The sequence below is a fragment of the Strongylocentrotus purpuratus genome, unplaced genomic scaffold (assembly GCF_000002235.5).
Source record: "Strongylocentrotus purpuratus isolate Spur 01 unplaced genomic scaffold, Spur_5.0 spur5_scaffold_9, whole genome shotgun sequence".
Taxonomy (NCBI): domain Eukaryota; kingdom Metazoa; phylum Echinodermata; class Echinoidea; order Camarodonta; family Strongylocentrotidae; genus Strongylocentrotus; species Strongylocentrotus purpuratus.
The window spans coordinates 33,753,323-33,781,036 of record NW_022145615.1 but is presented as its reverse complement, the minus strand read 5'-3'; the positions used below and the strand labels follow the sequence as shown (position 1 = coordinate 33,781,036).

Genomic DNA, 27,714 nt, shown 5'->3' with positions numbered 1-27,714 from the left:
CTGTATTGATATTCTGCGTAGTACACCGAACTCTTAGAAGCGCGGCTTTGTGTAATGATTATACGCAAGATGTTCAGTCTCTGTGTACATCGACAAATCGTACATTAAAAAATATTTACTTCCGTATTTTCACTGGAAACTGGGTTAGACTTCACTCAAGACGTATTGTTCGAGTGTTGAATTACAGTTTGAGTTTGAAGACTAATCAAGCTCCATTCCAGGGTGGATATATTTAGTTCCTATTTAGTTCATTTTATTTCTTCTTTCACAAACATTTGTACATAGAATTTCAAATAAAGTAACTGGAACAGCAGATTATCAATATAACAAAAATAACTTTGAAGCGCAATAGTAACGTTCAACATACAACTCTTTAACTAAAGAAATTCTATAAAAAAAGTTACTTATGTAAGATCATGTTCTGTACATGAAAGAAAGAGGAGACCTTATAGAAGCTGGGCTTGTTAGAGCAAGGTCCCCAAACAGAATATAATACCTGAATGATTTAATTTCTTTGAATAAAAAATACTTAACAACTAAACCGACTACACATGAGAAATATTAACAAAAGAGATACTTGAAAGGAGAAAATGGGAAGATATACACATAAGGATGGAGAGCGAAAGCGCAAACCAAAACAAAACAACAACAGAGAAAATTTGAGAAGGCCGGAAGAAATATATTTATACGTAAGAGAAATGGTGATGGGGAAGAAAAAGAGAGGAGAGAGAGAGAGAGAGAGAGAGAGAGAGAGAGAGTGAGAGAGAGAGAGAAAAAAAAGTATAATAGAGCAAAACAGAACCAAACGATCTAGGATAGAACTATCGCAAAAAGAGGAGGGAGGGAGGAAGGGAGGGTGAGGGTCAAGGAACGGAGAGGGAAGACAATCTCTTCAGTTGCTTTTTCGATATTTAAAAAAAAAAGAAACGGTTGGGTCATTCTTTTGAGGGTGTGTACATCTATGGAATCAGTACATGTATATAATTATGTACACAACGTATTCCATTTGGGGTCAGATGTGCCCCTCCCTCCCACTAAATCCCCCGGTGTGCCTTGGTAAATGAATCCCATTTTTAGACAGTGAAGTTCAGAGGTGAAGTTGAACAGAGGCGGCTAACGGTGGGGGTGGCAGGTTGCACAGTGCCCCCCGCAACTGATCAAGTACCCCAGGGGTCATACCTTTTACTTTAGATGAGTGCCTCTTTTTCTTTCCAATAGGTGCCCATTCCATATTCTTCTAAGTGCCCCTTATCACCTCTGATTGGTGTCCCTTTACCTCTGATAATTGCCCCTATATAAATCTAGGGGCTTTTTTTTTTTACAAGTGTCCCCTTACCGTTGTAAGAAGAGCGCCTAACTTCCCCTTCTTAGTGTCCCTTTTCTTTGTGATACGTGCCCCATTTCAGTTTTAACAAGAGCCCAGCCTTCCCCTTCTCATAAGTGCCCCTTCTCATCTAATAATACATATTAAACTATTAAAACCTGTGTCCCTTTTCCATTAGCGCCCCTTTTCAGGAACAAGAAGTACACCTTTTCACCTATGATAACTGCCTCTATTCAAATTTGAGAGGTGCCATTTTACTTTCTGACAAGTGCCATTTCCCTTCTGATAAGTGTCTCTTTTCCTTTTCCCTCGACAAACTACTCTAACCTTTATAATAAATGCCCCTTTTTCATTCTCAGATATGCCTTTTTTCTTCATTTTTGGTGAGTGTCCCTTTTCAGGTGGGAGAAGTTCCCCTTTTCACCTTTATTATGTGCCTTTATTATTTTGACAGGTGCCCCTTTTCTTTGCAAATAAATATCCTTTTCCCTTCTGATAAGTATAGTGCACATATTGCCATTCTCCATATAATGTGCCCATAATTTAAAGTGACGAAGAGCAACTTTTTTATTTAATTTCTCCAAAAGATTAAAGGTCTTTTCATTCTGTCATGATGAGTTTGACCTCTTTAAAAGATTGGGAAAGAGGTCAAGCGTTTCTTGATAGAATTTGAGGGAACTTGGCCCGCTCTCCGTTTTTAAATAATATCACGCTATTGAACGAGTGCTAGAATATGACCTGAAATATAGAAGCAGACCGTAGCCGTTCTAAAGCAGATGTCCAAACTAGAGGGCGTGCGAGGATACTGTTGAATATGATAGCACAATGAAAATCTCTTAAAAACCAATTTATAACAATTTGTTGTGTATATTATTATCTTTCCCTTTCCTTATTTTCCTATTCCAGTGTTATGTTTAAGGTGCAATTTCTTTCTCTTACTTAGGGGAAGGGGGCATTGGTGTATCGAGGGGGTGTTTTGGGTTTTCAAACACCCCCCCCCCCCCCCTTGGCAAACAGGGGGAGTTTTAGAATTTTAAAGACAACCTTTATCTGTGTTTTAGGTGTTGACAAATTGGGGGGAAAAGAGGGTTTTTTTTAAGGTTGTTACGTTAATTTTACCTTGATTTTGTTTGTTTTCTCAAGGGGGATGTTATGAAAAAATGAGTGTTTACTCACCCCCGTTTCGTTTCGTTTCGTTTTCTTTATAAAATACAATTTAAAAATATTATTAATGGGTAGGTGCAGCAGGTGATGCGTTTGGGATGAAGGCGCCCCGCCACGAACCCCATGCAGGTTTGGAAACAAATATCGAAATCCTTCCAGCGTTGGATGTATACGGATGGGGTGGCTCTCGAATTATTATAGCAGATGGTCATGGATGGATTGAGAAGTAATCTGGGTTGAAACGTTGCTGGGGTTATTCAGACACAAATTTACAAGCGATGGGTTGGAAAAATAAACATGTCAATTATGATATTTACATAAATAATTATAATTTAAGCTCTGTGTTTAGAATTATTTTGATTTAAAATATCAAAAAAACAAGAATTTGCATGGGGACACAAATAAATTAAATGCTGAATCTACGCTAATTAAAGATTTTCGGATCGTGTGTTTGGGGCCCCTTTTTATCAAATGTGTATCTGTTTTGTTTAATTTGTTCTGTTTAGGCATATTTGTTCGTTCAGTTTGTTGATTTTCATTCGTTTGCTTTTACTTTGTTTGTTTATTTCTTTCTTTAGATGTTATTGTTGTTGTTTTCAAAACTTAAAACAGTGACTTTTCCTCTTTCCAATGACGGCAACTTATTTGATGATAACGTCAATGGAGGTTCCAGGCTTTCTAAAAAAAAGCGGGAGAGGGTGCCGGGGCAGTAATATTCTCGCCATACTATTTTAATCCGGCTGGCTATATCTCTTCATTATTTTCTTAGTTGATTTTCTTTTATCTGGCTGAAATCTATAGCCCTGTCAAGCCGTTCTGAAACTATTTCTGGGGGCTAAATAAAACCAAAAGGACTCTTTTGGCTGAATTGTTATTCTCTGATATGGAGCTGCGTCTTTGAAAGTTTGTTCGTGGTTGTTGTTTTGTCTTTTTTAAAACTTTGTTTGGTTGTTGTTGTTGTTGCTATATACTGGAGTTTTTTATTCGGGTAATAAAAGTGGTCCTTTCCTTTTGAAAGAAATTGTCAAATTTCGTGAAAGTAGGACAATTATTTTTTCAACTGTATAATTGGGTATATTGTCGTCGATATGAATCTAGGCTATTCGTTTGCTCGATCAAATAAACATCGAATGTTTTCTCCTTAGTTTACAGATGTATGCGGTGTGGAATGTGTTGGTTCGTATCTCAGTGATTAAGAGTAGACCCCCTAATATTATAATAATCATCTAACTTTGAATTCACTCAATATGAATGATAATGAGCTGTTTCGTTATTCACTGCCATTATTATTCAGCTGCTCTCCAAATGTTACAATCTAATTTCTTTGCTCGTGCAGGCTATATTGTTATTATTGTCATTATAATTATTATTATTATTATTATAAGTAGTAGTAGTAGTATCATTATTATTATTATCAATCCCTTTCTCCCTCATTCTACCGATCACCTCCTTTTTCTAGAGCTTTTGCAATAATTCATTTCCCTTTTTTTTTTTTTTTTGGTATCCTTCTTTCTTTTTGCCTCCTATTTTCCTTCATTTTTCCTCTCTTTTAATCCACCCCCCCCCCCCTAAATCCATAATTTCTTTGCTACATATTTTTTCTATTTATTTATTTTGTAAGTATACTTTTTTTCAAGTTATATTGTAGGCCCTACAAGCTCTGCTTCTAGTTAGTTCCTCGACTCGTGCTATTTCTACTTATATTTGTCGTTTCATTGCATATTTGCTGTGATATACTTATTCAATGTATTATGTTATTCATGAGAAATAAAATCATATGAAAATTTGAAATATATTATTATCGTTATTATTAATATTATTATTATTATTCATTATTTTTATTATCATTATTATTATCATCATCATCCTGATCATCACCATCTTTATCATTTTTTCTCCATTTATTTAATTTTTACGTTGTTCAGGCAGTGATATGTCCCTTGAAATGCTATTTGTGCATTATTGTTGTTTTCATACCTTCATTCCCCCTTTTTGTCCATAGTAGGCCTTGAGTAGCGTTTACTTCATACGGCAAATTGCTCCACACAAAACATATACATACAGATAATACTGTCGCAACTTTTCGCGGTCCCACTTTTCATTGGAAGAGATGGGCGCAGCGAATTTCTGAGGTTTTTCCAAAATTCATTAGGAATTCCCATTTTATTAGAGGAAAAAGGGGATAATAAGTGGTCACGATGACCACTCAGGTGAGTAATCGTGATTTTCTATGAGTTATAAAAGTCATAATAAATTTTAAACATCATAAGATGTCTTTTATTGTTACAAATTTGATGATGGATTTGTTGTAAAATTTGTAAAACGATAATGTGCAGTCCCACACGTAGGAAACAATGAGATGTTATTCATCCGATAATCAAATCGACTTCGGCAAGCCAACGTTGATTTTAATATAGAAAATATAATCTAAATAAGCTACGCCTTACTGAGTACGTTTGTAGAATTATAAACTTATTTTCGAATATTAGTTTGGACAAATGTGGAGAATTATTTGAGAAATAAAATACAGCCATTGTTGTCCACGAGAGTGAATTGAGTGAGTCTTGACATGACAGAGATGCGATGCAATGCAGATGGTTCTGATTCTGATTCTGCTCTCAGCTCTCTGACATGTCCTATGTGATGCTGAATAGGGTGAGATTCATTGAAACTTAAAATTGAATCAAGACTGTGAGATAGAGAGTGATTAATATAGAAGGATGAATCAAGATTCATTTTGTGAATAGATGAAAAGTGCACTTAATCATTTTCACCCATTGATTTGATGGAACTTTTTTAAATTGCATCTTTCAATTTGTATTGTATTTCAAATTTCTAAGCACAATTATATTTCTACTAATTAATGTTTGTAATATAATCCAAATAAAGCATGTAAATATGGTATTTTCTTGCCTAATTCAAGTCAAAATACATACAAAATAGGCAAAGTTGACAGTGACACTACTGTAATAGCTTTGTTGCACTTCTTGTTATTACCTTTACCTTTACCTTTACCGCAAATACTGGAAGAATGCTGAGACAGCAGTCGAGCTTCCAGGTCTATCTTCTTGGTCTATCTTCTTGTACTCATACTCTTTAATAATAATTCTCATTATATGCAAGGGAGGCAGAGGGGCAAGAGGTTGCATCTTGACTGGACAATGTACCATGTACAATGTCCCAGGAGCAAAGAAATTGAAAAAATCAGTTCGAGTATTGAGAGATATGACACTGTTCCTTCCTGCAACGATCAAGCCTGGTTTTGAAGGCGTCTATGGTGGGAGCCTGAACTACTACTTCAGGCAGAGAGTTCCAGTCGTCAATCACTCTGTGACTAAATGTGTTCTTCCTTACATTTGTCCTACACCTCGGCTTTGAAAGCTTGAGACTATGCCCTCTTGTTGGTGTGTCTGCTAGTTGGAAGAAGTGGTCAGGGTTGAGTCTGTCATGCTCATAAATGATCTTGTACACCTGAATCATGTCATTAGAGTACCATTCTTAGATATTATTTATAAAGGCCATAAATAATTGAAAACTTTAGTTTGTAGTCAACGAGCAACTGATATTTTTCTGGGGATTATTTGTATGAGATAAAAATGCTACTTTTGCTATTTTTGTTTGTGTTTTTTGTGCTTTCTACCTTTGTCTTTTTTCATCTTCTCTTTTTTTTTTCTTCTTTTTTCTTTTTCTTCTTTTTCTCCTTCTTCAACAGTCATTTCCATTTAGTGATAATCATAGTTGCAATTGATACAATGCCCTTTTCACTTGATACAAAGTTACCAAGCAGTGAAGTTTGTGGGTTCAATATTGAATGCATATGGTTTCAGAATAGACATATCTTCAAACTCTATCTGCACTCGTTATTTTAGATTGCACTTCAGTTCATTAAGAATGAATATCTTTCTTGTTTTCTTCAGTGTGTACAGGTGAAGCTGGAGTTGGGCCATCGGGCCACGATAAGGACTAAACCAACAGGAGAGGGATTCACCCATGACTGGACAATGTTTGTCAGAGGACCAGAGGGAAGCTGCATAGAGCACTTTGTCGACAGAGTCGTATTCCAACTTCATGAGAGCTTTCCAAAGCCTAAGAGAGGTAGAACTTCTATCTTTGCAAGTTGTTAAACATGAACATTATATTGAAATCCTATATTCCCTTGTTAAACAGTGCCAACCACTTTACAAATTTGAAGACACAAAAACACTGTTTCATGATCTATCTTCACAAGACATGGTAATTTGTCAACATTTCTTTGCTTTGCCCCAAAATATATATATTTTACATCAAACTGTAAGTAAATAAAAACACTAATTTTCTGAATTAGAATCATGACATATTCTTTTAAAATGTAGAAGTTTTGCCAGAAGATGTGATTGTTCAGTAGATGAAAGTTAAAAGCCAGTTTTACAATCACTGTATCAATGACATAGCAACCAGTTATCTATTTCATTCTATGTCTTCTATTCTCCCATTCCGACCCCCAGTTGTAAAGGACCCACCTTTTGAAGTCTCTCAAGCTGGCTATGCTGGTTTTGAGATAGCCATTGATGTCTACTTTAGGAACAAGGAGGAACCCAAGAAAGTTCGCTTTCTCTATGACCTCTTCCTTCATGTGAGCGGTCAGCCCCCAGTCAATCATATCCGATGTGAGAAACTGACCTTCAGGAATCCAACAGAGGACTTCAGGCGCAAGCTGCTCAAGGCAGGAGGGGTAAGTGAATATCAGATACATGAAGATAAATGAATACATGCAGAATATGCATGACAGTATATTAATAAAAATCTTGGACTGTTCAGGATATTAACTAAAGAAATAAATATTTGATGAAAATTTCAATATGATATAGAAATTTCAAGACCATTTAAGTAATGCCACATTGAAATACATGCAGATTGAGTTGTGGGTGTAGACAACTGGAGGAAAATTTGGGAACATGTAGGCATAATATCAAGAAAGGTGCAAGGATTAAAGCATTTAGACTTAATTCTCTCTACCCCCCAAAAAAAATTTGGCAAACAAGGCAAATGCTTATCATGTCGATGAAAAGAACAGTTTGAAAAATCTCTGTATAAAAAAGCCTGTATTTCTTACTCTTAATTGGATGTTGTCATCAATGCTATGTTTTGAATACCAGGTAGGAGTTATGCCAATGGACCTAGATATTCCTGCTACCACCACCAAGCTGAATGCTACAGGGGGTAAGCCAAGCGCCCCTGCAGCCACGCCCGCTACCGACCCTTCAGCTTTCACCAAGGGGAAACCCCAGGCAGGTGCTGCAGCCTCCACAACTCACCAAGGCTCTAAGAAACCCAAGAGTATGTCCTCCTCCTCCTCATCAACCCCTTCATCAGCATCAACGATACCAAGCAAGGTTTGTCAAACCTTTCTCATTTCAACATTTTAAGAAGAAAAAAAAAGAATTTGGAAGTTTAAACCCATGATACATATAAGATATGATTGTGTGATAAACATTTTGGTTACCCTCCAATTAATGATAAATATTATTTCAAATCATTGTCCTGACAGAAAGCTTTGTTGATCTTGAAACAAGATGTTAATGCTCCAATGATCATCATTGAACATGAATTATTTAAAAGCATTGCATGAGAGTATTATCTGCAAACCTTTGTACAAGTCAATATTCAATTTCTTAACTAAATATGAAAGTAGTTTAATTATGATTAAGTCTATTCATAAATGCTGGGAATTGAAAGAAATATTAAGCAAATTGAAGGCACAATAAATTTCTTTTTCTCTGATAGAGTAATTAATTTTGTATCAAATAGCCTCAAAATATATTAGATTTGAACCTTTATTGAGGTTTAGTTGCATATTTTGTACCCTATGTTTTGGGGTTTTAAAAATAATATATGATTGCTATTTGTTAGTTTGTTTTTTTCTTATTCCTGTTTTACTCTATGAAGGAGAGTGGGAAAGCCAGCACCCCAAAGACGAAGGAACCTAAGGAACCCAGCAAGCCAAAGACAAGCACAAAAGATAGCAAGACCACCTCAAAGGATTCCAAGACTTCAACAAAGGAGTCCAAGACTTCAACTAAGGAGCCCAAGTCTTCAACAAAGGAGTCCAAGTCAGTCTCTAAAGAGCACAAAGCAAGTCCTCGAGAGCCAAAGCCGAGTCCAAAGGAACCCAAACCCAGTCCCAAGGAATCTAAGCCCAGTCAGAAAGTGAGTTCTAAAGACATTAAGTCCACTAGTGAGAGCAAGTCATCCAGCAAGGATAACAAAGACTCTAAATCAAGTGGAAAGGCCAAAGAAAGCAGCAAACAAACCGCCAAGAGGTCAGCTGCAGAGGCCTCCCCGATGTCCTCCACTCCTGCCAAGAAAAGGAAGCAGAGCACTTCAACCAAGGAGGATAAGAACAAAGATGAAACATCTCATGATACAAAAACATCAAAGGTAAAATCAGAAAAAAATCCATCAAGCGAGAAAGAGAAGTCGTCGGCTTCAGAAAAGGGGAACAAAAGTAAAGAAAAGACAAGTAAAGTAAAGAAGAATACAAGCAGCTCCAGTAAGAGTACACCTGCACCTGATCAGGGCCTGTTTACACCAGAGGTCTCTAAATCAAAGACCAAGTCCAAAGCCAAGCAGACGAAGGAACCCAAGAAAGAACCAAAAGAACTGCCTCCATTTGATGCCGAGCTCAGTACAGAGGAGGCAGAGCATGACGCTCCGAGTCCAAGTTCCAGTATCAGTTTCTCGTCGTTGACCCTCCCAGGGCGGGGCGGTGGTACAGGCACCCTGGGGATGCTCATGCAGGACTTGGAATATGAGGATAATGACGACGATGATGATCATGACATGGAGAGACCATTCCAGAACAGTGCTCCACCTCCTGGAAGACATCGCTCCATGTCCGGTGACAGCAACCTTAGTAGTAATAGTCGGCACAGCTCACCCTCGCCAGAAATTGAGAAGCCAAAGCCTGTTTCAAAGTCAAGCTATGGCTCGAACAAGAAGTCGGGCACAACGGGCAAGAAAGGTTCCAAAGTTGAAAAGAAACCCAAGAATGTTGAAAGTAAACAGAAATCATCTCAAAACAGTAACATTGATTATTTGTATGAGCTAGTTGACCTGCACAAAAGACTGATGAAACTCACAGACAGAGACAAATTGCAGAAGGTCGTTGACCTAATTGGAGAGACAGGGTCATTCAAGGTCACAGACACGACATTTGACTTTGACTTGTGTTCCTTGGACAAAAGTACTGTGAGGAGGCTGCAGGAATATGTTCCTACATTGTAACTACCATGCAATCACGTGTTGACCTGGTGAATCATCATCAGGTCAAGAAAGGTCACCATCTCAACTTTTGACCTGTAGTTCATATTGTCTGTTTAGAGTTGGAAGGTCGATGTCTTATTAGTCTCATATAATTTTGTACAGGTTTAAAGCACTTTTGACTCTCAACAAACAATGTGTGGTACCTTGCTGGGAAACAGAAGCTGCAGCATTGTATATGTTTGTATTGTCTAGATTTCGTGCTGTATAAAAACATAGCCACATTCACGCGCAATTTTTAATGTAAAATTCTAGTGTATTATGTAAATATTTGTACATGAATTTGAAACATTTTGTATTAAAATGTAAATATAAAGTAGTCAGAAGCTGTGACACATGCGTACTACTGCCAAGTACGGCTTATGTCTTTATGTTTCCTGGTTTTACCATGGAGTGCTCAAAGAATGTTTTAATGATGCTTTAGCAGTCCTAATGTTTATTTATTTGCTTCTGTTAATGGCATGCGCTTATTTAACTTCAGAGAAAAGAGATTTATTTTTATACGGTTTGTTTGATTTAGGCTTGATGCAAATACACTCAAAATTTGAAACGGGATACTCAACCATTGAAATAAAAAGTGGTACTGCAGTGATGACAAATTCAAAAGTTAGAGTGAATTTCATTGGCTACCAACAAACAGGTTGTTACTACTTTCAACAAGCCTTCTTTGCAGAGGGCTCATGATCTATAGTCAATTTAGTTATTCACAAAAGAGGGATGAATTCTAAGCTAAAGAATTAAAGGAATGAGGAATTGTAGAAAGAATCCCTATTTCTGTCATCACTAAAGCAACTTGTCTATCATGTGCACCGATAGGCTGATCTTGATAGCATAAAGGGCTGGGCATACCTCACAGTTAAGATAAACCCTATGCATTTGAAATTATAATGATGATTTTATATCAAGTTGTCGTACCTTAACAATATAAACATTGGGGTTCTGTCTGTGACTTCTGTCACGAAGCACAAGGGACACACCATCTCCTCTGAATTGACATCACATTAAAGGAGTAAACTTACTGTCTCTCAGGTATCGTCGTTGAGATATTCCAACAAGAATATAATCAATGAGGGAGGCTCAGTAGCATAAATCGTTGAGGTCCAGTGTAAACATATGTTTCTGTTTGCAGGAGCTCCTTAAGAATTTGATCTTGTATACATGCGATATTCTCACAGTAGTATTAAAACATTCTAATGGTTTTTACCAGAGCTCTTTCCCATTTAACAGAGCAATTTTAGAGCCTTCGAGACAGAATCGAGAGCTTAATCGCTCATCGCTCATAATATCTGGCATACAACAACCATTCTAATTCCTTTTACGCATAAACAAGATAGGAGTGATTTGGGAACGATTTATCATTATTGGTGAGGTGTGAACAGCCCTTAAACAAAATAACTGAAATCAGACTCAAATAGTGGAGTGTATTTACATCAGGATGGTCTCAGAAAGGTGGATGATTTATATTTTTTGCACTGTTTTTATATTCACAAATTTAGCAAAGCCAGCAGCATTGTTTCAATTTTTTGTTTTACTACAAGTAGCATTTTTAAAGAAATTTTGAATTACTGCTTAGGTTCAGATACATGAGAAGATGGTGCATGCATGTTACTGGAGGTTCAATGGTATGCAATGTTTAATGTAATGTGCAACTTATTATTTTGGCTTAAGATATTAAAAAGGCTAGTCTTCCCAAATTTTCTGAAATGATCTGCAGGTTCGTTTGCTAATTGGATTGTTAAATTTCGACTTCGACCTCTTTTGATAAAATATGAGATTTTCAATGACTGCATATTGGCAAAATTTGTATCTCCCTTCAAGCCAGTTTTGTATTGCAATGAGCGTAAGTTTGAACATCATTTTTTTGACTTAAATTAACTATGCATTTAACACTAGTTAATAGACATTAAAACATTTGCAGGGTTTTAAAAAATAGTAACATTTCATCTAAACTCTTATTCAGTTTCACTAAAATCATGTTAAGGAGAAATGTATATATTTTTTCCAACGATGAAAAAATATCTGCTGCAGTCTCCCAGCCTCTGTTTTCACTGCTTCCCCCCAAAAATTCCTTGTCTTTTTCAGGACTTTTCAAGAACCAACCATGCTTATGCCTGTTTCTACATTTAATTTGTTTTTCTTTTTAAACATTTTTTAAAAGGAGATTTGTGTACTAGCTAAGCCAATGAAATTTAGATATTCCCAGCTTGCAAACTTCATTCTAAGTATTTAAAAAGCTGCTTTGTGTGCTTATTTGTAAAAACACTAAAATGAAACAATATTGAGTGATAAGGACACACATTCAGTATTACATTTGTACATCAACATACTCTTATCATGCTTGTATTTTTAAAGATGTCTGTACATTTTTTACATGTAATCACACTATTGAGATTTGCTCACCTTATTGCTATTTGCACAGTGGTAAATCATTGGTAAAATATCATTTTTGCAGATATTTGTACAAAGTATTCCCTGTTTTGTATACTGGTATCTACTTCTGTATCTGTTATATCCTTTTCCTTGTAACCTCTTTCTTTGTCAATGAGCAAAATACCTGATTTTTTTTTAATATACTTAATTTCCATTCCTCCACTTTGATTATTAGATAAAGCAGAAAGCCCTACCATTATTTTCCTTTTTATTTGACACACATGTACAAAAACAACAGAAGAATGTGAATTTTCTTTTCTTTGCCAAACTTATTTTGTAAAAATATACATTTTTAGGGAGAGGAAGAAATAAAACTTATACTTTCCCTCAATTCAACCCTTTTTAGATCTTGTTCTGAGATCATCTTCTTTGAAGCAGAAAGCCATTTTTGACAAATGTTTGGAATGTGTGATCCATGTTTACAAGTTTCTTTCATATTTTTAAATTCTTTTCTATAGTTGATTGTGGATGAATACCATTAAAGAAAACCCAAAACTAATCACACTTTCCTGCCAAGGAACCTTATGTTCATGCATGCAGTTCTGTATAGTGTATACCAGTAATCTTTTCCCTCCCATCACAGATTCATATTATTTCTCCATTTTTTGTTAAACCCACAACACATTATAGTATACTATCCGACTACAGTTTGATTTTGGAAAAGAAGGGATATCCTTAGATAGAAAATTGTTAATATATAAAACATTGTTTGTTATAGTGTCATGACTAGTTAAATGAATGATTGCTTTGTATCATGGGTCGTGTAGTCGAAGAAAACCTACTGTATACTGTAAATCTTGGTGAGTTTTTCCCCCAAGTTGAGCTAACCTTGGCCTTATCTGTCATATTGACGTTGGGAACCTGAGTGAAAAAGACTTACATGTTGACAATTTCATTTCTAATGATATTTCATTTTCTTCAAAAAGCATATCGCAGTCAGATCATGTAATGTGTGATGGGCGTAAACTTAAGCTGTCAGAGCATACTTCTCTATTTCTGTACCGTGACTTGTGAGGTGGGCCGTCCATTGGAACTTGTAAATAATCTCTATTTGATTGTGAATGACAATGTAATGTACAGCGCAAACATGTTTTATATATACATACATATATATATGCAGGATGCATGAATCTTTGTGACCGTATGCACATGAAAAATACTTGTCTTGTATCACTGCCACTTTGCATATCTTTTTCAAAACACATATCCATAGCTAGATTAGTAGCTAGTCTAGAATTCCGCAGTCTTGCAGTTTAGAAAAAGACTAACAAAATGTGTCGGTGCAAGATAGAAAAGAGAAATTGTATGTGTCACACATATGCTGCAGTAGAAGAAGTTAATGGTCGAAAGGAAATTTCTTGATTTATGTCATTGTGGTGTGCTAGAAATAACATCCCAAAGGATTGCTGATTTTTACTCATAAGGATGAAGTAGAGAATATTTGAAGCATAAACCGGTAACTTTTGACTAGATTTTTATTATTATTTCAAATGGAAAGCTAAATCATGCCTCTAAAATTAACCTAAACAGTTTAAAACAAAGTTGGTTGATTTTGTAAGAAAGGAAATGCCAAGTAGAATGTTAATATTGATCATAGCATTCTCTGTCCCATTTGTATTGATTGAAGAACTTAATGTAGATAATAAAACAAAATATAGAAGCAAAAGTTATAACCAGAATACAGGATACACTTAAAAGTCAATCTCAATGTTTTGTGGGATCGTCCGTGTAAAAGAGATTTTGAATTTGAAGAATCTTGAACTTTATACTGTCAAGCACTTTCTACTTTATAATAAGGGGACTATCTTGGCAAGACCGCCTTGGTTTTTTAGGGTACCCATGATTCCATATTTCTGATTTGTATGTGTAAATGCTTTTATTGGACTTAGATAAAATTGAATTTGAATTTGAACTTGAACTTTTGAAAGAAAATAGAATAAAATAAAGATAATTCCTGATATGATATTAAGATATTGTCTGTTAAGAGCCAGGAGGGTTTTAACTCTGTGTTTAAATGATATATGAGTTAACATCCTTCTGGCTCCGAATAGAAAATATTATGAATTGCATCAGAATTAGCAATATGAATTTTAACAAATTATTTGCTTATATGATCTAGAGTTGTATCCAAGCATATTTTGACGTTGAACAAAATCGGGGGAAAAAAACTCCAAACACACAATTGGTTAATTGTCCAATGACATTAAGAACCAGCATCAGCTCTCTCACATTCCCTTTCTTCTCTCTCTCTTTAATGGTGTTATTTTTTTATTGATTATTCATTTTTCTTGTTGTTGTTTGTTGAAAGACCAAACTTGTTGAGGATAGAAAAACTTTAGAATTTTGCCCTTTTTCTTGTACTTTAAAGATGCTATGGAACTTAACAGATGTCAGTGCTGGACCCTGTTTCACAAAACTTGTTATCAAGAACAGCTGCCATAGATCTATGATGAATCTGCTCACAGCCAATCAAATGCGAGGATTTCAGTAGCTTATAACAACTATTGTAACTTGTTATTGATAACAAGTTTTATGAAACAGGCCCCTCATCTTTGTATTTGTATTGTGTAATACCCTATACAGTGGAACATCATTATAAATAACACTAAAATAACAAATTTGCTATAATATCATAACATTCTGATCTTATTTCTTCATTCTGTTGTTTTGTAGCCTTGATATAACATGGTTTCACTAAAAACATCATACTTTTTGAGAACTTTGTTATAATGAGATTACACCTGCATAGCAAAACTTAAAGAAGAAAAAATAATCTTACATCTGAAATACTAGTTAAGTTTGCACAAATCAGTTTGCACAAATGTATTATCAAATATTTGTCACATTTACTCGTGAATCAAGGTGATTTAGTTGACCATTCAATACTCTACTAGAGGCAGGTTTACCATATCTGCTATTAAGAGCAAAAAGGATGTTGTTACCTTATATAATGCCCCTTTTGCTCTCAGCAGACAGTATGTATTTCATTCCGTGGAAATGGTAAAAGGGAGTTGATGTTACATCTTCAATATTCATAAGTTGTCAACAAATCAATGTTCCTTTTTGCTTTGTGAAGCAAAACACATTCAAGAGAGTTAAATGAAAGGTGCTACTTAAAAAATGCTGTAAAATATACTGCTTGATATTCATAATTTCAGTACAGATCATTATTGCATATGTTATTTAGAAATATAGTCGACATAGTTACACCAAGTTGTCAAGCGTTTGAATTTATGCCCGTAGTTGCATGTAAGTTTTGAAAGATGTATGATTATGGACACAGAAAAGGTCAAAATAATAATTACTCACAGATTCAAGAAATGAAGGCAATTAACCCTTGTGTCAACTTTTCATAATCATTTTAATTTTGTGTGAGCTGCGAAAGAGGTGCTCTTCTGTCATTTGAAATATAATCATATTTTTTCATTTAGATTCCAAGGTGTACATCAATTAGGTAGCATTAATTAATTTCTAAAGTTAAAAATGGTTGTACCATAAGATAATGATTATAAACATTTCCACAAAAATGCAGAATTTGAGTTCTTACATTTTTTAATTTATTGCAAAACCACTTTTTTGCCTGAAGGTATAAGCCACTTTGAGAATGTTTTGTTTTGTTTTTTTATTAAAACCTCTGGTCAATATTTAGGAGAATTAACACTCTAAAACTCAATAACTTTAAAAAAGAAAATGTTTATATTTATTATCAACATCATTTTATGATAAAAATAATGAAACCTATCTTCTTTTTTTAAAGGTTGTAATTACAATCATTTATTAAGTGTATGAACATGAAATAATGATGGCTTTTTGATGAAATGAACATATATATTTTTTTTAAATAATTAAAAAAATTGTTCAATTTGGTTAATTTATCTATTATTATTCAAATTGAATGTATTTGAATACCTGATTAATTTCGTGATTGATAATATTATTGTCCATCTTGATGTCCTGAATGTGCTCTTATTTTTCCACTTACACTTGTCATTAATTTATATTTTCTTCCTGATGTTGGGCAAAAAATGGAGATTAAATATCTTGATTAAAGAATCTTGTTGTTGATTTTACATTGTATATGAATTAGAAAATATAAACTGTGAGTTTGAATATCCTAATTTAAAGATTTCCTGTGTTTAAAATTTGTGGTCAAACTTTCCTAATTTTCAACACAGAACAGGATGGAAATTAAGGGCGTGTAGAAATGCGAATATTGGGATAATGATTAAGCATTAATGTTGTTAAAATCAGCCATGCATTTAAAAAAAATGTGTTTATAGTGTACATATTGACATAGCTATGCCAAGACTGTTGTATGTTAACCATGCTTCATCTTTATATTAATCTGTATATATGTATTACCCACCTATAATACAGTGTATTAACAAAGGTAGGACCTTTAAAACATTGAAGAGTGATGTATTACTAAAGGAAGTAAAACGGATAAACAGTGCGTCCCAGAAAAAACCAAACCGAGAATTAACGATGTTGTATTATAACTTAATCAAAATTTTAGTTAATAAATGACACATACCGGTATTTGTAAAGCTTAGATCCTCTTTCATTTGATGCTATTCATATGATGCATATTTCACGCACAAGTGATTAAAAACAATTTGAAGAAAGGGTACCAAAAAGTCATTTGGTGAACGGTATCTGAATTACAAAGAGAAAATCACATTTCTAGAAATTTCATTTTCTGCCCTTTCATATGACACCTTAGTCAGGAAAAATGAGCGAGGAATAACAAAGTTCTGTTCATCTAAAGTAATGATTGCATTTCCATAATTCATTAAACAAATTTGTTTTCACTGGCTGCCTGCCGTAGCAACAAACAACAAACTCTGTTTCGTTGACAATCAGCCATGCAGGAAGTCTTTCATCTTCTTTGTTGTTAGGGACTTGTTAGGAGGCCTGTGAGACTGAAAGTTTCTGTCTCACCACCATCAGTCTATTAGCTGTTTGTCTTGTGGGCTGTAGCCTGATATATCATGACATGTGATTACACAAACTACTGCCAAGTGAGAAAATCTTTAAATGACTGAATTGAGGAGATATTCCTTTGTAAGATGAGTATTCATTTTTGCCTGTTCTGCAACCAGTGTTTAAATGCCAAATGGCAAACATGGTTCATGTTTTAAGGCATTTATGCTCAGATAGGCTATAGCAATCATATAAACACGAACAAGTATCCTACATGTCTGTTCAAGGTATCACCCCCTCCCCCTCCCCCCCCCCCTTTTGTGTCATTATGGTTTCATTTCAAATGCATCCAGAAAACAAATTGTTTGATAACTTGAGGTGACAAGATTCAAAATGATATATGATTAAAAGAATTTTGATTAAAAATCATGTAGATGCCTATTGCAATGCTACAAACATTATATCTGATACAACATAATTAATTAACTTCAATATCTTGAACTATCTATTTTACTTGTTCTAACTTCAAGAGTGAATTTAACAATTTCCTTTAATGCAATTTCATTGTATCATTCAAAAATATATGTGTTACCTACCATTGTCAGCATTTCTTATAGAATTGTAAATGTTATTGTCCCATATTTGAGAACACCATGTAACTGGAAAGATGCTAAATTCACCATAAAGCATAAAGAAGTTTCCCAACAGAAGTATTAAAGTTTGTAATTGAAATCATACTTTGAGGATTACTGTAAAAAATGTTGTTCAATTCCATTGTATAATTATCATGTCTGAATTTTCAAGAATTTTCTGCTTATTTTCCCATTGTGTCTGATTTCTACGTTATGAATTATTGTTCATGACCCCTAGTCTACAGTGAGCTTTTTGTAACAAATTTCTCCACAACTCGACGAAATGAAATAAAAAGAAATTCCCTTAAATAGGGGAAGTGCGACCATTAAAGCCTACATTTGTGAGTATGATGATTTTTGTGAATAGCGTTGTGTGAATGCTGATGATGAATTTATATTTTGTCTGTTTAGAGCCAGAGTGCATTGATCCTGTGGTGTAGTCTACGAGTTCATGCCCTCCTGGCTCAAATAGACAGTTTGAAGTATCATTTTTTTTCTGAGGAGCATCAGGTACAACTATCTTTGTCATAAAACTTTACCCTGAATCAAAAGTTGGATTGAACAGAATTATGTAAAATGTGACCCAATATGTACAAGAAGTCACATTACACAGACATATAGAGTTTGAACATATCATAATCATGATACCATCTCCAAAGAATACACAACAGAGAGTTTGATGTTTTCATTTGATAGCCTTTCTGTTCAGAAATGAATAATCTTTCTATTTGTGGCTGACTTTTGTAAAAAGATTTTGCTCTTTTGAATTTGGTGGCCAGTTATTACATTTTGGTTTATTTTGTTCCATTGGTCCTTGGTTGGCATTAAAAACATTAATTTACCTTTTATCTTGTCTATACATATCAAATACATTACAATTACTAAATTAGGTAATACTCCGTGTTTTTTTCAGTCAAAACAAATCTACCAGTGATATTTTTTTTTTTTGACAATTCAAATAGGACTTGGCTTTGTACATTTCCTTGAAACCCTACTTCTTTTCTTTTCTTTTCTTTTCTTTTCTTTTCTTTTCTTTTCTTTTCTTTTCGGTTCTTCTCGGCCCTGTTTTGAAAATGATTAATTTTCATATTGCCTCAAGAACAATGAATTTATAATTTAATTTGTTAAATACCGCGCCCCCTGGGGGTGTGTCCAAATACACGACGTTGATTGGTTTAGCGAGGCGAGCCCTTATTATGTTATCCTATCCCAAAAGCAAAAGAGAGCTACGTGCGATCGCATCAGTTGCCCTTCACCCGACATTCATGCATGCAGTATATAAACGTGCATGTGTGGCAATCTCGATTTAATGTCCATCTCATATCTGTTTATTTCTAATTGAAGTCAGAGTTTTAATACGATCTTGGTCAAAATGTCCAGCCAAGGAGTACAGACTGATTTTGTGACTTTGACAAGTTTCGTTCTAGCTGAACAAAGACGTTTTCCCGAAGCAACTGGCGAGCTCACAACACTGCTGAATTCATTGCTGACTGCCATCAAAGCTATATCATCAGCAGTAAGAAAGGCGGGAATTTCACGTCTGTGAGTATTGTTCTAATAATGACTGTATGGTTCTTGGTTTGTTATCTTCCTAAAGACTTCAAAATGAAGTTTTAAGTAGAGGACAGCAGATTTGAATGAGTGAGGACTGGTTTAATCATGTTAATGGTCGATGACGATGGCGATGCCAATGGTACTTGGTAGACTGTACTTGAAAAGTTGAAGGCTGTTCCTTTTCTTGGTGGTCGGAGAAAAAAAAGAGGTGTGTAAACGTCTAAATTGGCGCTGGAAATAAAGGCAAAACTAGTGTGAGTTTCCATATCATGGTCAGTCAGGTTTTGGGTTCGTTATGGATTGGAAGTCGATGTCAAATTGACCATTGATCATTTTATAGAAGCACGTAAAGATTAAGAAGTAATACACTGGTATCCCACCCATAGGTGTTGTTAACGACTCTCTTCGAAGTTCATGAGGGGGAATGCAGTGTTATCAAACCAGGCCAGATTTGGTTATAGTTTTTACATTTTAACCAGGTTGTTCCATTACTTTAGTAGAAAACTTTGACTCTTTTTGATAATCTTGGAGCAAATAAGGTTGCTCAGCTGAGCATGCATAAAACTGTAGCTATGGAGTAATTACAAGTTTGTGTCATGTCAATTATGTATCTTGTGTGACCGATATAAGTTTTGGATTGATTTTTCCTGCACCCTTTTCTTTGTAAGGCAAGTATTTTTGTGATTTATTAAAACAGGTATGGTATCCAGGGCTCCGTAAACACAACCGGAGATGAGCAGAAGAAACTTGACGTGATCTCCAACGACCTCTTCATCAACGCACTCAAGAGCTCCTACACGACATGCGCCCTCATCTCCGAGGAGAATGAGAACATGATTGAGGTCGAGACAGAGAAGCAGGGGAAGTACGTGTTAGCCTTTGATCCCTTAGACGGCTCGTCTAATATTGATTGTCTCGTCTCCATTGGTTCCATCTTTGGCATCTGGAAGAAGGTTGGTCTCTCTCCTCTTCCTTACAAATATCATGTTTGGGCCTCTGCATGATACATGTACATGTAGATTTGCATATGAAACATCCCTAGTGTTCTATTATTTCTTTCTTTTTATGTTACTTGTTTATGAATAACTTGCTCCCCGGACTAAATGATGGAAATTCAATTAAGCATGTAAAATTTGAAAACAGGAAAATGTGGAAACCAACATAAGGCCATAACTCACTTCCTACGGGAAAAATGATTGTGAGTTTTTTGTTATTGGCTTAGGATTTTGATCCAAAGGGAAGCCAAAGTCAAATCAAAGTCATCTTTAAGGTCAAAGTTTGAGATCCTCATTTCAATGGATTATATTGTATGGTGTGATAAGGTCATAGGCTTCTATTTGAAAAGAAACCAAAGTTTAAGGATAATAAAAGATTTTTTATGATTGTATGATTTAAGCAATCTCAGCAGTATTTTTACTTAAGAAAAAGTGTGTCAAATCAATAATGTCAATTGCACTATCTGTCTTGTTTGTATTTAAAGATTGTGGCGTGATGGGAACGTGTGATAATGATTTAAATTTGTTTTTACTTTTTTTTGGTGGGGGCGGGGGGGCCTCATGTTGACATACATTATTTCATTATTTAGACTTCTGCAGTACTGTATATAATACTGTACTTAATTATGTACGTATCATATTTATGTCAATTGACACCTGATTTTGTTGCATGTGCACAAGTTTTATGTTTTATGTTGAGATCATGCTGTTATCTACATGATTATTTCATTTATTTTTCGTTTACACAACTTTTCATCATAACAGAAGAGCGAGGGCGCTGTGACAGAGCAGGATTATCTTCAGCCTGGCCGACAAATGGTTGCCGCTGGTTACGCCCTCTATGGTAGCGCCACCATGGTTGTACTAAGTACAGGCAACGGCGTCGATGGTTTCCAGTTAGATCCTGTAAGAATTGATTTAAGCTTGATCGATTGATTGATTTGGGAACATCACATGATGGACATACACAATAGATTTTTGTTTTCCTGTCATCTTTTATAGACGGTTTACTGACATCTTAAAATGTATTGATGTTTCTTTGCTGGAGACCTAGTGACAAGTTTAATATTCCATTAACATTTTATTAATAAATGAAATACTTGGAATCTAGTCAGCATACATTACTTGTTGCTATGAGGGGTAAGCCTCAGGAAAGCTTTTAGGTTGTCATGCAAGAATAACTTTTGTTATAAAATTTGAATATGTTAGAAAACCTTTCAATCGGAAAAAATATATATATATGTAAAACATGAAAAGAATCAAGCTATCACATTTGTTAGTCTAGAGCCACTTTGTTAAGAAGGGGTAATTCTAGCAAGCATAAAAACATAAAGTGCTCTTGTCGTCATCAATTTTAGAATTTAAGATATAATCTAAAAAAAACTGTCAAGTAAATTATATTAAAAGGATCCAAACCTGCTGCATATAGAGAGTTATTTCTTTTATGAATATAAAGAGTTATAGGTAGGCATCTATGTAGACACAAGTTTGACCTACCCAGTCTGTTCTTTTTTGTTGGGGGGGGGGGGGTTGGAGAAAATTAGTCATTGTCTTGAGTTAACAACTCTTAAGAACTATCATACTACAATTATAAAGAAAAGACATGGAGTGCCAAATTAATCCTAATCATATGTTTGTACCATGATCTTTAGGCGATTGGTGAGTTTGTACTGACAGACCGAGACATGAAGATCAAACCTCGAGGGAAGATCTTCAGTATCAATGAAGGCTACGCCATGCACTGGGATGAGAGCATCGCAGAATATGTCAAGAGCAAGAAGTTTCCTGAGGTGAGCCTTTATTTTATCCCTAAAATTCTCTCCTTGTACTCCTTCAGAATGGTCATTTTCAGTCTTAAATGAAGTGAAACATTAGAAATGAATGGAGCTAGTCACTTAACACACACACACATTAATGTTTCGAATGCATATGAAAATACAACTTTATCTGTTGAACAACAAATATATAAGGTTCTGTAGAACATATGTGGTTCAGAAGTTTATTTTAATGTGTTCAGAAATATCTTGACTGTAACATTATATTATTACATTTTTAGGAAAATAAAGTACCGGTAGAGGGATATAGATACACTTTTGTTTATGGTAATGATGAGGATTCCACATGTCGAAAAATCCAAGCACTTTTCTCTTGAGAATGTTGTTATGCCCGTTTTTCATTTTAGTAACTAACTTTTTGAGATTGGAAATGGAGGAATTAAACCATTCTGAATGTGAAGTTTTGCATACATACTTGTTACCGATGTTCTTGTGAGCTTTGTGTGGTATATGTGAGTCCCCATGTTTTTTATGATCATTATAAGTGTTCCAAACTGGCAAAAATCATGATGCCAAATTCTATTTTCATAACCATCCTAAAAAAGTGTTTTATTCATGATATAGGATGGTAAGGCGCCATATGGTGCTCGATACATTGGCTCTATGGTAGCTGATATGCACAGGACACTGAAGTATGGAGGTATCTTCATGTACCCAGCTCACAAGAAGAGCCCCAAGGGAAAGGTAATACAATCAAATCTAATACTGAATGATTAAAAAAGAGCTAGAGTAGAGTAGTTTATAGGATTTTATATCTATCTCTTTTAAGTTAATCTTGAGAAGGTAGCTAATATCCACAGGACACTCAAGTATAACCTGCATGTAACCTGCAAGAAGAGCCCAAAGGACAAGGTAAAAAAAAATAAATAGGAACAATGATAATTTGGTGAAAAAAATATATAAGTGAGGTTTTAAGATTGTATGTTGGAGTTTTTTTTCTTTTTCAGTGAGTTTTCTGACTTAAACTGTCTCTGGGTGGACACGTTGTTCTCAAAAAGGTGCCTCAGAAAGATGTTGTGGTGACCACTCTATGGCATCCTTACCATTGGTTTTTAGAGTCATCAGGCCTTAGAAAATATACATGTTAATTCATATTTTTTTAGTATCTCATGGCCCAAACATGTATTTTTCCAAATCTGGACTTCATTGATCACTGATCAGTGTCATTACATGTACTATGAAAGATATACAGGATATTAAAGACAGATTTGTGCGAATAGAACAGATATTGCAAAGGAATAGTCCTACAGGTACATGTATTCTACTTTGACATCATTTTCATACAGTGAAATTAAATGTTATGCATGGACTTGTGAACCTCTTTACAAGAGTATTTGACTCTGCCCAGAATTACAATTTTTTGGTTTTACGCTGACTTCCATAATCATTCACCTCTTTCGACAGTAAAGTTCACATTACCCATTCCTTCCTCAGCTGAGGCTCCTGTACGAGTGCAACCCGATGGCCTACGTCATTGAGAAGGCCGGAGGGAAGGCCATCACTGGTACCGAGAACATTCTGGACATCCAGCCTACGGCCATTCATGAACGATGTCCAGTTATCATGGGCTCGACCGAGGATGTGGATGACTTCTTGGCCATAGCCCAGAAATACTCAAGCTAAGGGATGATTTTAATGATGGATAAGTTTGGAATTGCTTATTTTCCTAAATAAAAAACAGCTTACACATTCAGAATTTCACTACCTTTCCCTCTCTGGATAGATGGGTTAAATGCAGGGTGGAGCAATTAAATGAAAATCTTACTTCTGTGACCCCCTTCCCCCTAATTTACTTGCCGCAACTCTTTTATTCAGAAACCTAAAACATGAAGGTATATGTATATGTAGCACATCAATGTGTGTTAATCAATGCTGTTGGTAGATGGTTTTCAAATTATAGAGTATGTGCTGCCAGTAAATGTGTTCTTTTCTTCCAATTATGTCAAGTTATATGTGAATTCAGATGTCTATCTGCTAATTCTAGGTTGCTTGGGAATTTGTAGCACCCTGTAAAGGGCACAGGGGTGGTATTCTGAATCTGATTTTATCTTGTATGTTTAATTTTAAAACAAAATTCCAGGATGCAATACTTCAAGTGCAAGCAGGGATTTGGTTTACTGTATAATTATTTAATCATACTAATTCTAAAAGCGCTTTGGTTGGTGATGTTGTAACTAGTAAAGTGCTATGTAACAAACAGCCATTGTTATTATCATTATCAGTATAGATGTGTGTATGTTTAATGGTCCATTACTCAGCTACAGTTGTGCTGCAGAAAATATGCTTAGCATTATAACCAAAGTTTTATGCTATCATACTGCCACTTTTAAAAGATAATTTAGAAGCATCTTCTTCATCATTAAAACCTATTATTCATGAATTATAATCAATCATGTTTGATAGACTTTGAGATGTAAATTTCAAATGGTAAATGGAAACTTCACGGTCTTCAGCTTCAAACTAACTTTAGTTGAAATGAAGCAGATAAAGTAGATAACCTCATTGAAGGGTTTAAGGAAAATCAGACAACTAATAATGATGATATGAAGTTTCCATGGAAGTTAGGCAAATTGACCTCTATTCACCAATTCTTTTTTACATATTGGAATCGTAATGTTTTTCCATCAAGTGCTCGATTTCTTCAAGCCTTTGAATAATTTTTTTGATGATGATATTTCTTTTTATTTCATGTGTGCACCTACATAAAATGAGTATTATTTTTCATGGACATAAAAACAAATGTTTATTTTGTATACAGATTTATACAAAAATACCTTTTCTTAAGATGCCTTATATAGAATTTGGTTTCCAATGCAAATGTATTTTAGATTTATCCCGACCAATCCTTTGCAGACTGTAATACCTGCATCAGAATATAATGGTTGGAAATATTAATAGGGATAAAGAATATTTCAAAATGACAGATATTTTTGGTTTTTACTTTCTAATCAGAGTTTTTGAAGTTTAAGATTGAAAAACAAACATATCTTAGATGCTAATTGTACATCATACTGCCAAAATCAATTTACTTATACAATAGCTCTTCAGTTTATGCTTATATGATATGTTCAACAAGATATCAATATAAAGAATATCAAACAATATAAAGAGAGATACAGCAAGACAGAAAAAAACAGTTGTCTGACATTTAAAGCACAGCAATCACCAATATGGCATCTTTTGGCAATCAGAAATCTGTGGAAGCTAACTTCAGGTTTTCAGTACAAATCTGAGGAGAGGTGTCTCAAAACTGTCACGGGTTAAACAGAATCTTATGGATGTGTTTGATGTTTGTGTGTGTCATTTGATAAGAAGATAAAACAAGGCTGAAGTAAAATTCATTGTAATTATTATTTAGTTTCTGTTTCTTCAATTTCTTGGAATTTTATGATATATATATTTTGTGAACTTCCCTGTGGCAGAGTGGCAATTTTGAAGGTAAGTGGTATTCAGTTTGGACATTTTATAGCTGTTTTCAATTTGCAATGATAATTTGATTTTTACTGAAATAGATAGTTAAAGAATATTTGATCCGCCAAAATTGTCTTGCTCTAATACTTGCAGAAGATTGTGTCACTTAAATACCTTGCATGTACTAATGATGATATAAGTAGTATTGTTACATTCCCAGAATATGTGTGGGTTCTTGTCAGATCAAATTCAAAAGTTTTGATGCTGTACTGTTTTATTCCATTTTTAACAGGGGAAACTGAAAAGAATGTGAATTGTTGATTTGTTAAATGACAATCTAGATACTAATGTTTTCTTCATAGAATTTGGATCGCTAGAAACATACAATGACATGCTATGATGTAACGATATACATGAAGATTAGCTTTTGTGTATTGTTTTCATGAGCTTAATGTAAAGACATGTACATGTTCGACGTGCAGTGGTAGAGACATGTTTTAAAAGCAAACAATAAAGTAAACCCTTGATCGCTGTAAATGCTGGATCAATAGTGCCAAAGGCAGGGTTATGTGTGTCCTCTCAGTATTCCATGTGTCTACTTTGCCTATAATTCATTAAATAAAAATGAAGCATAGAAATTAAATAATGCCCTGTACCGGTGTCATTATTGAGAAATTCAGAGTGAAGCACATGTACGTGCACTTAGTCCTATGTTTATGACTTTCTTCATTTCATGTCATATCTTTTTCACTTCTCCTTCCTCTTCCCTTCTCTCTCTATTTACATTTGTCTGTTTTTCTTCTTTTCACTCTCTCTTTCTCTCATATTCTCTCTATTTCTCTCACTCACTCCCACTGTGTGTTTGTCTGATTATCTCACTCTCTCTCTTTCTCCCTCTTTCATCCATCTTTTATTCATTCATTCATCATAATATCTGCTGTAGTTACATGAAGGGATGAAAAAAAAGACAAGGCATTGATCACAAAAACAAACTAAAACACCATCAGAACAAGTCATTCTTTTAGTTAGAGCATAGTAGAAATTTATTGCCCATGCTGAAACCCTCCTGAGCAAAACACAAAAGAAAAATCAAATGATACAAAGAAAAACTACAGTCACTGATACAGAATCAGTGATATGAAATATAATCTTTCTCTCTTTCTCTCTCTCTTTCCAGTGCACCTCTATTAATTCTGGCCCCTACATCATGATCTAGCAATAGTTTGGCTTAGGCAGTGTAAAAAATAGTAACAGAGTCCTCAATTATACAAATGGGGGTTTGAAAAATGTGATTCCACTGTATGTCAATGTTTTTAAATCCTGTGATGTGCACATTAATTGAATAACCCTTTAATCCAATATTCTGTTACCTGAAATGAAAAGGACATGGCTTTTTGAATTATTTAATTGCGGGATAATAAACAGTGTAGATGTAATGCTTTGAGACATTCTTTTCACTTAAAAAAAATTGTGGAAAAACAATTCTGGTGTTGGAATATTTCTTGATGATCATATTTTATATATAATTATCCAGGTAAATGCTTGGTATATCAAATTCAATTATCACCATAGTGAACACATTAGGCAGTTAGATGAAGTATGTTTCATACATCAATAACTCTGCTACCATAAAGTATGAAGTGCCAAACTGTCGCTAGAGGGAGCCCTAACTTGATTTATCCATCCTGGTGCAGTATAGAATAGATTTTCTACATCAACATATCCTCCTCTTGCCATAATGTAACCACGCCTTTCAAGAAAAGTTTAATAGTTGTGAAGAGACTCATGCATTGAGTAGTATAACAATATCTAAACTGGAATCTGAAGGTTTGTAATGATCATCAGCAAGGTACAATCAAATTATTAATTTCTTTAAATAAAGTAAGATTAAAACAAAAACAGGATGCGGGTGGATATGGGATATTATTAAAATCAATAACTGAATGATGCTGTCCTTCATATATAGTAAACACATGCTTTTAAGGGCAATTTATGACCAATGTCAGTTTTTAAACTTTAAACTGTTGATCATTCCTTCTGTGACTGGTGAAATTCAAAAAAGAAGAACAACTCCCACTTGCGTGACAAAATTCATCTGTGTAAAATTTACATAGAATTTAACATTCTATTTTACCCAAACTTCAATT

The 27,714-nt window shown here is 34.6% G+C and overlaps 2 protein-coding genes across 2 annotated transcripts; both read left to right on the top strand.

The window, feature by feature from the left end:
• Positions 1-4,574: 4,574 nt before the first annotated feature.
• LOC577123 (protein AF-9) lies at positions 4,575-16,335 on the top strand. Its single transcript, XM_777372.5, has 5 exons — positions 4,575-4,698; positions 6,406-6,583; positions 6,973-7,199; positions 7,624-7,860; positions 8,414-16,335. Exons 1-5 carry the CDS (start codon positions 4,687-4,689, stop codon positions 9,749-9,751), a joined length of 1,992 nt encoding a protein of 663 aa, XP_782465.1. The 5' UTR covers positions 4,575-4,686; the 3' UTR covers positions 9,752-16,335.
• Positions 16,336-19,020: 2,685 nt separating this feature from the next.
• LOC577064 (fructose-1,6-bisphosphatase 1) lies at positions 19,021-26,210 on the top strand. The gene is made up of 6 exons (XM_777318.5): positions 19,021-19,314; positions 20,024-20,279; positions 21,087-21,227; positions 21,974-22,111; positions 22,721-22,840; positions 23,591-26,210. The coding sequence occupies exons 1-6, from the start codon at positions 19,145-19,147 to the stop codon at positions 23,777-23,779; spliced, it is 1,014 nt and encodes a 337-aa protein (XP_782411.1). The 5' UTR covers positions 19,021-19,144; the 3' UTR covers positions 23,780-26,210.
• The last annotated feature ends 1,504 nt before the right edge of the window (positions 26,211-27,714 follow it).

What these genes read in the sequence shown, in the direction of transcription:
- LOC577123 (XM_777372.5), top strand. An exon ending in CTTTCCAAAGCCTAAGAGAG is followed by an intron (nt 6,584 to 6,972) that starts GTAGAACTTCTA and finishes TCCGACCCCCAG; the next exon opens with TTGTAAAGGACCCACCTTTT. An exon ending in AGCTGCTCAAGGCAGGAGGG is followed by an intron (nt 7,200 to 7,623) that starts GTAAGTGAATAT and finishes TTTGAATACCAG; the next exon opens with GTAGGAGTTATGCCAATGGA.
- LOC577064 (XM_777318.5), top strand. Translation starts at nt 19,145, where the DNA reads ATGTCCAGCCAAGGAGTACAGACTGATTTTGTGACTTTGACAAGTTTC. An exon ending in ATGGTTTCCAGTTAGATCCT is followed by an intron (nt 21,228 to 21,973) that starts GTAAGAATTGAT and finishes CATGATCTTTAG; the next exon opens with GCGATTGGTGAGTTTGTACT. An exon ending in AGAAGAGCCCCAAGGGAAAG is followed by an intron (nt 22,841 to 23,590) that starts GTAATACAATCA and finishes TTCCTTCCTCAG; the next exon opens with CTGAGGCTCCTGTACGAGTG.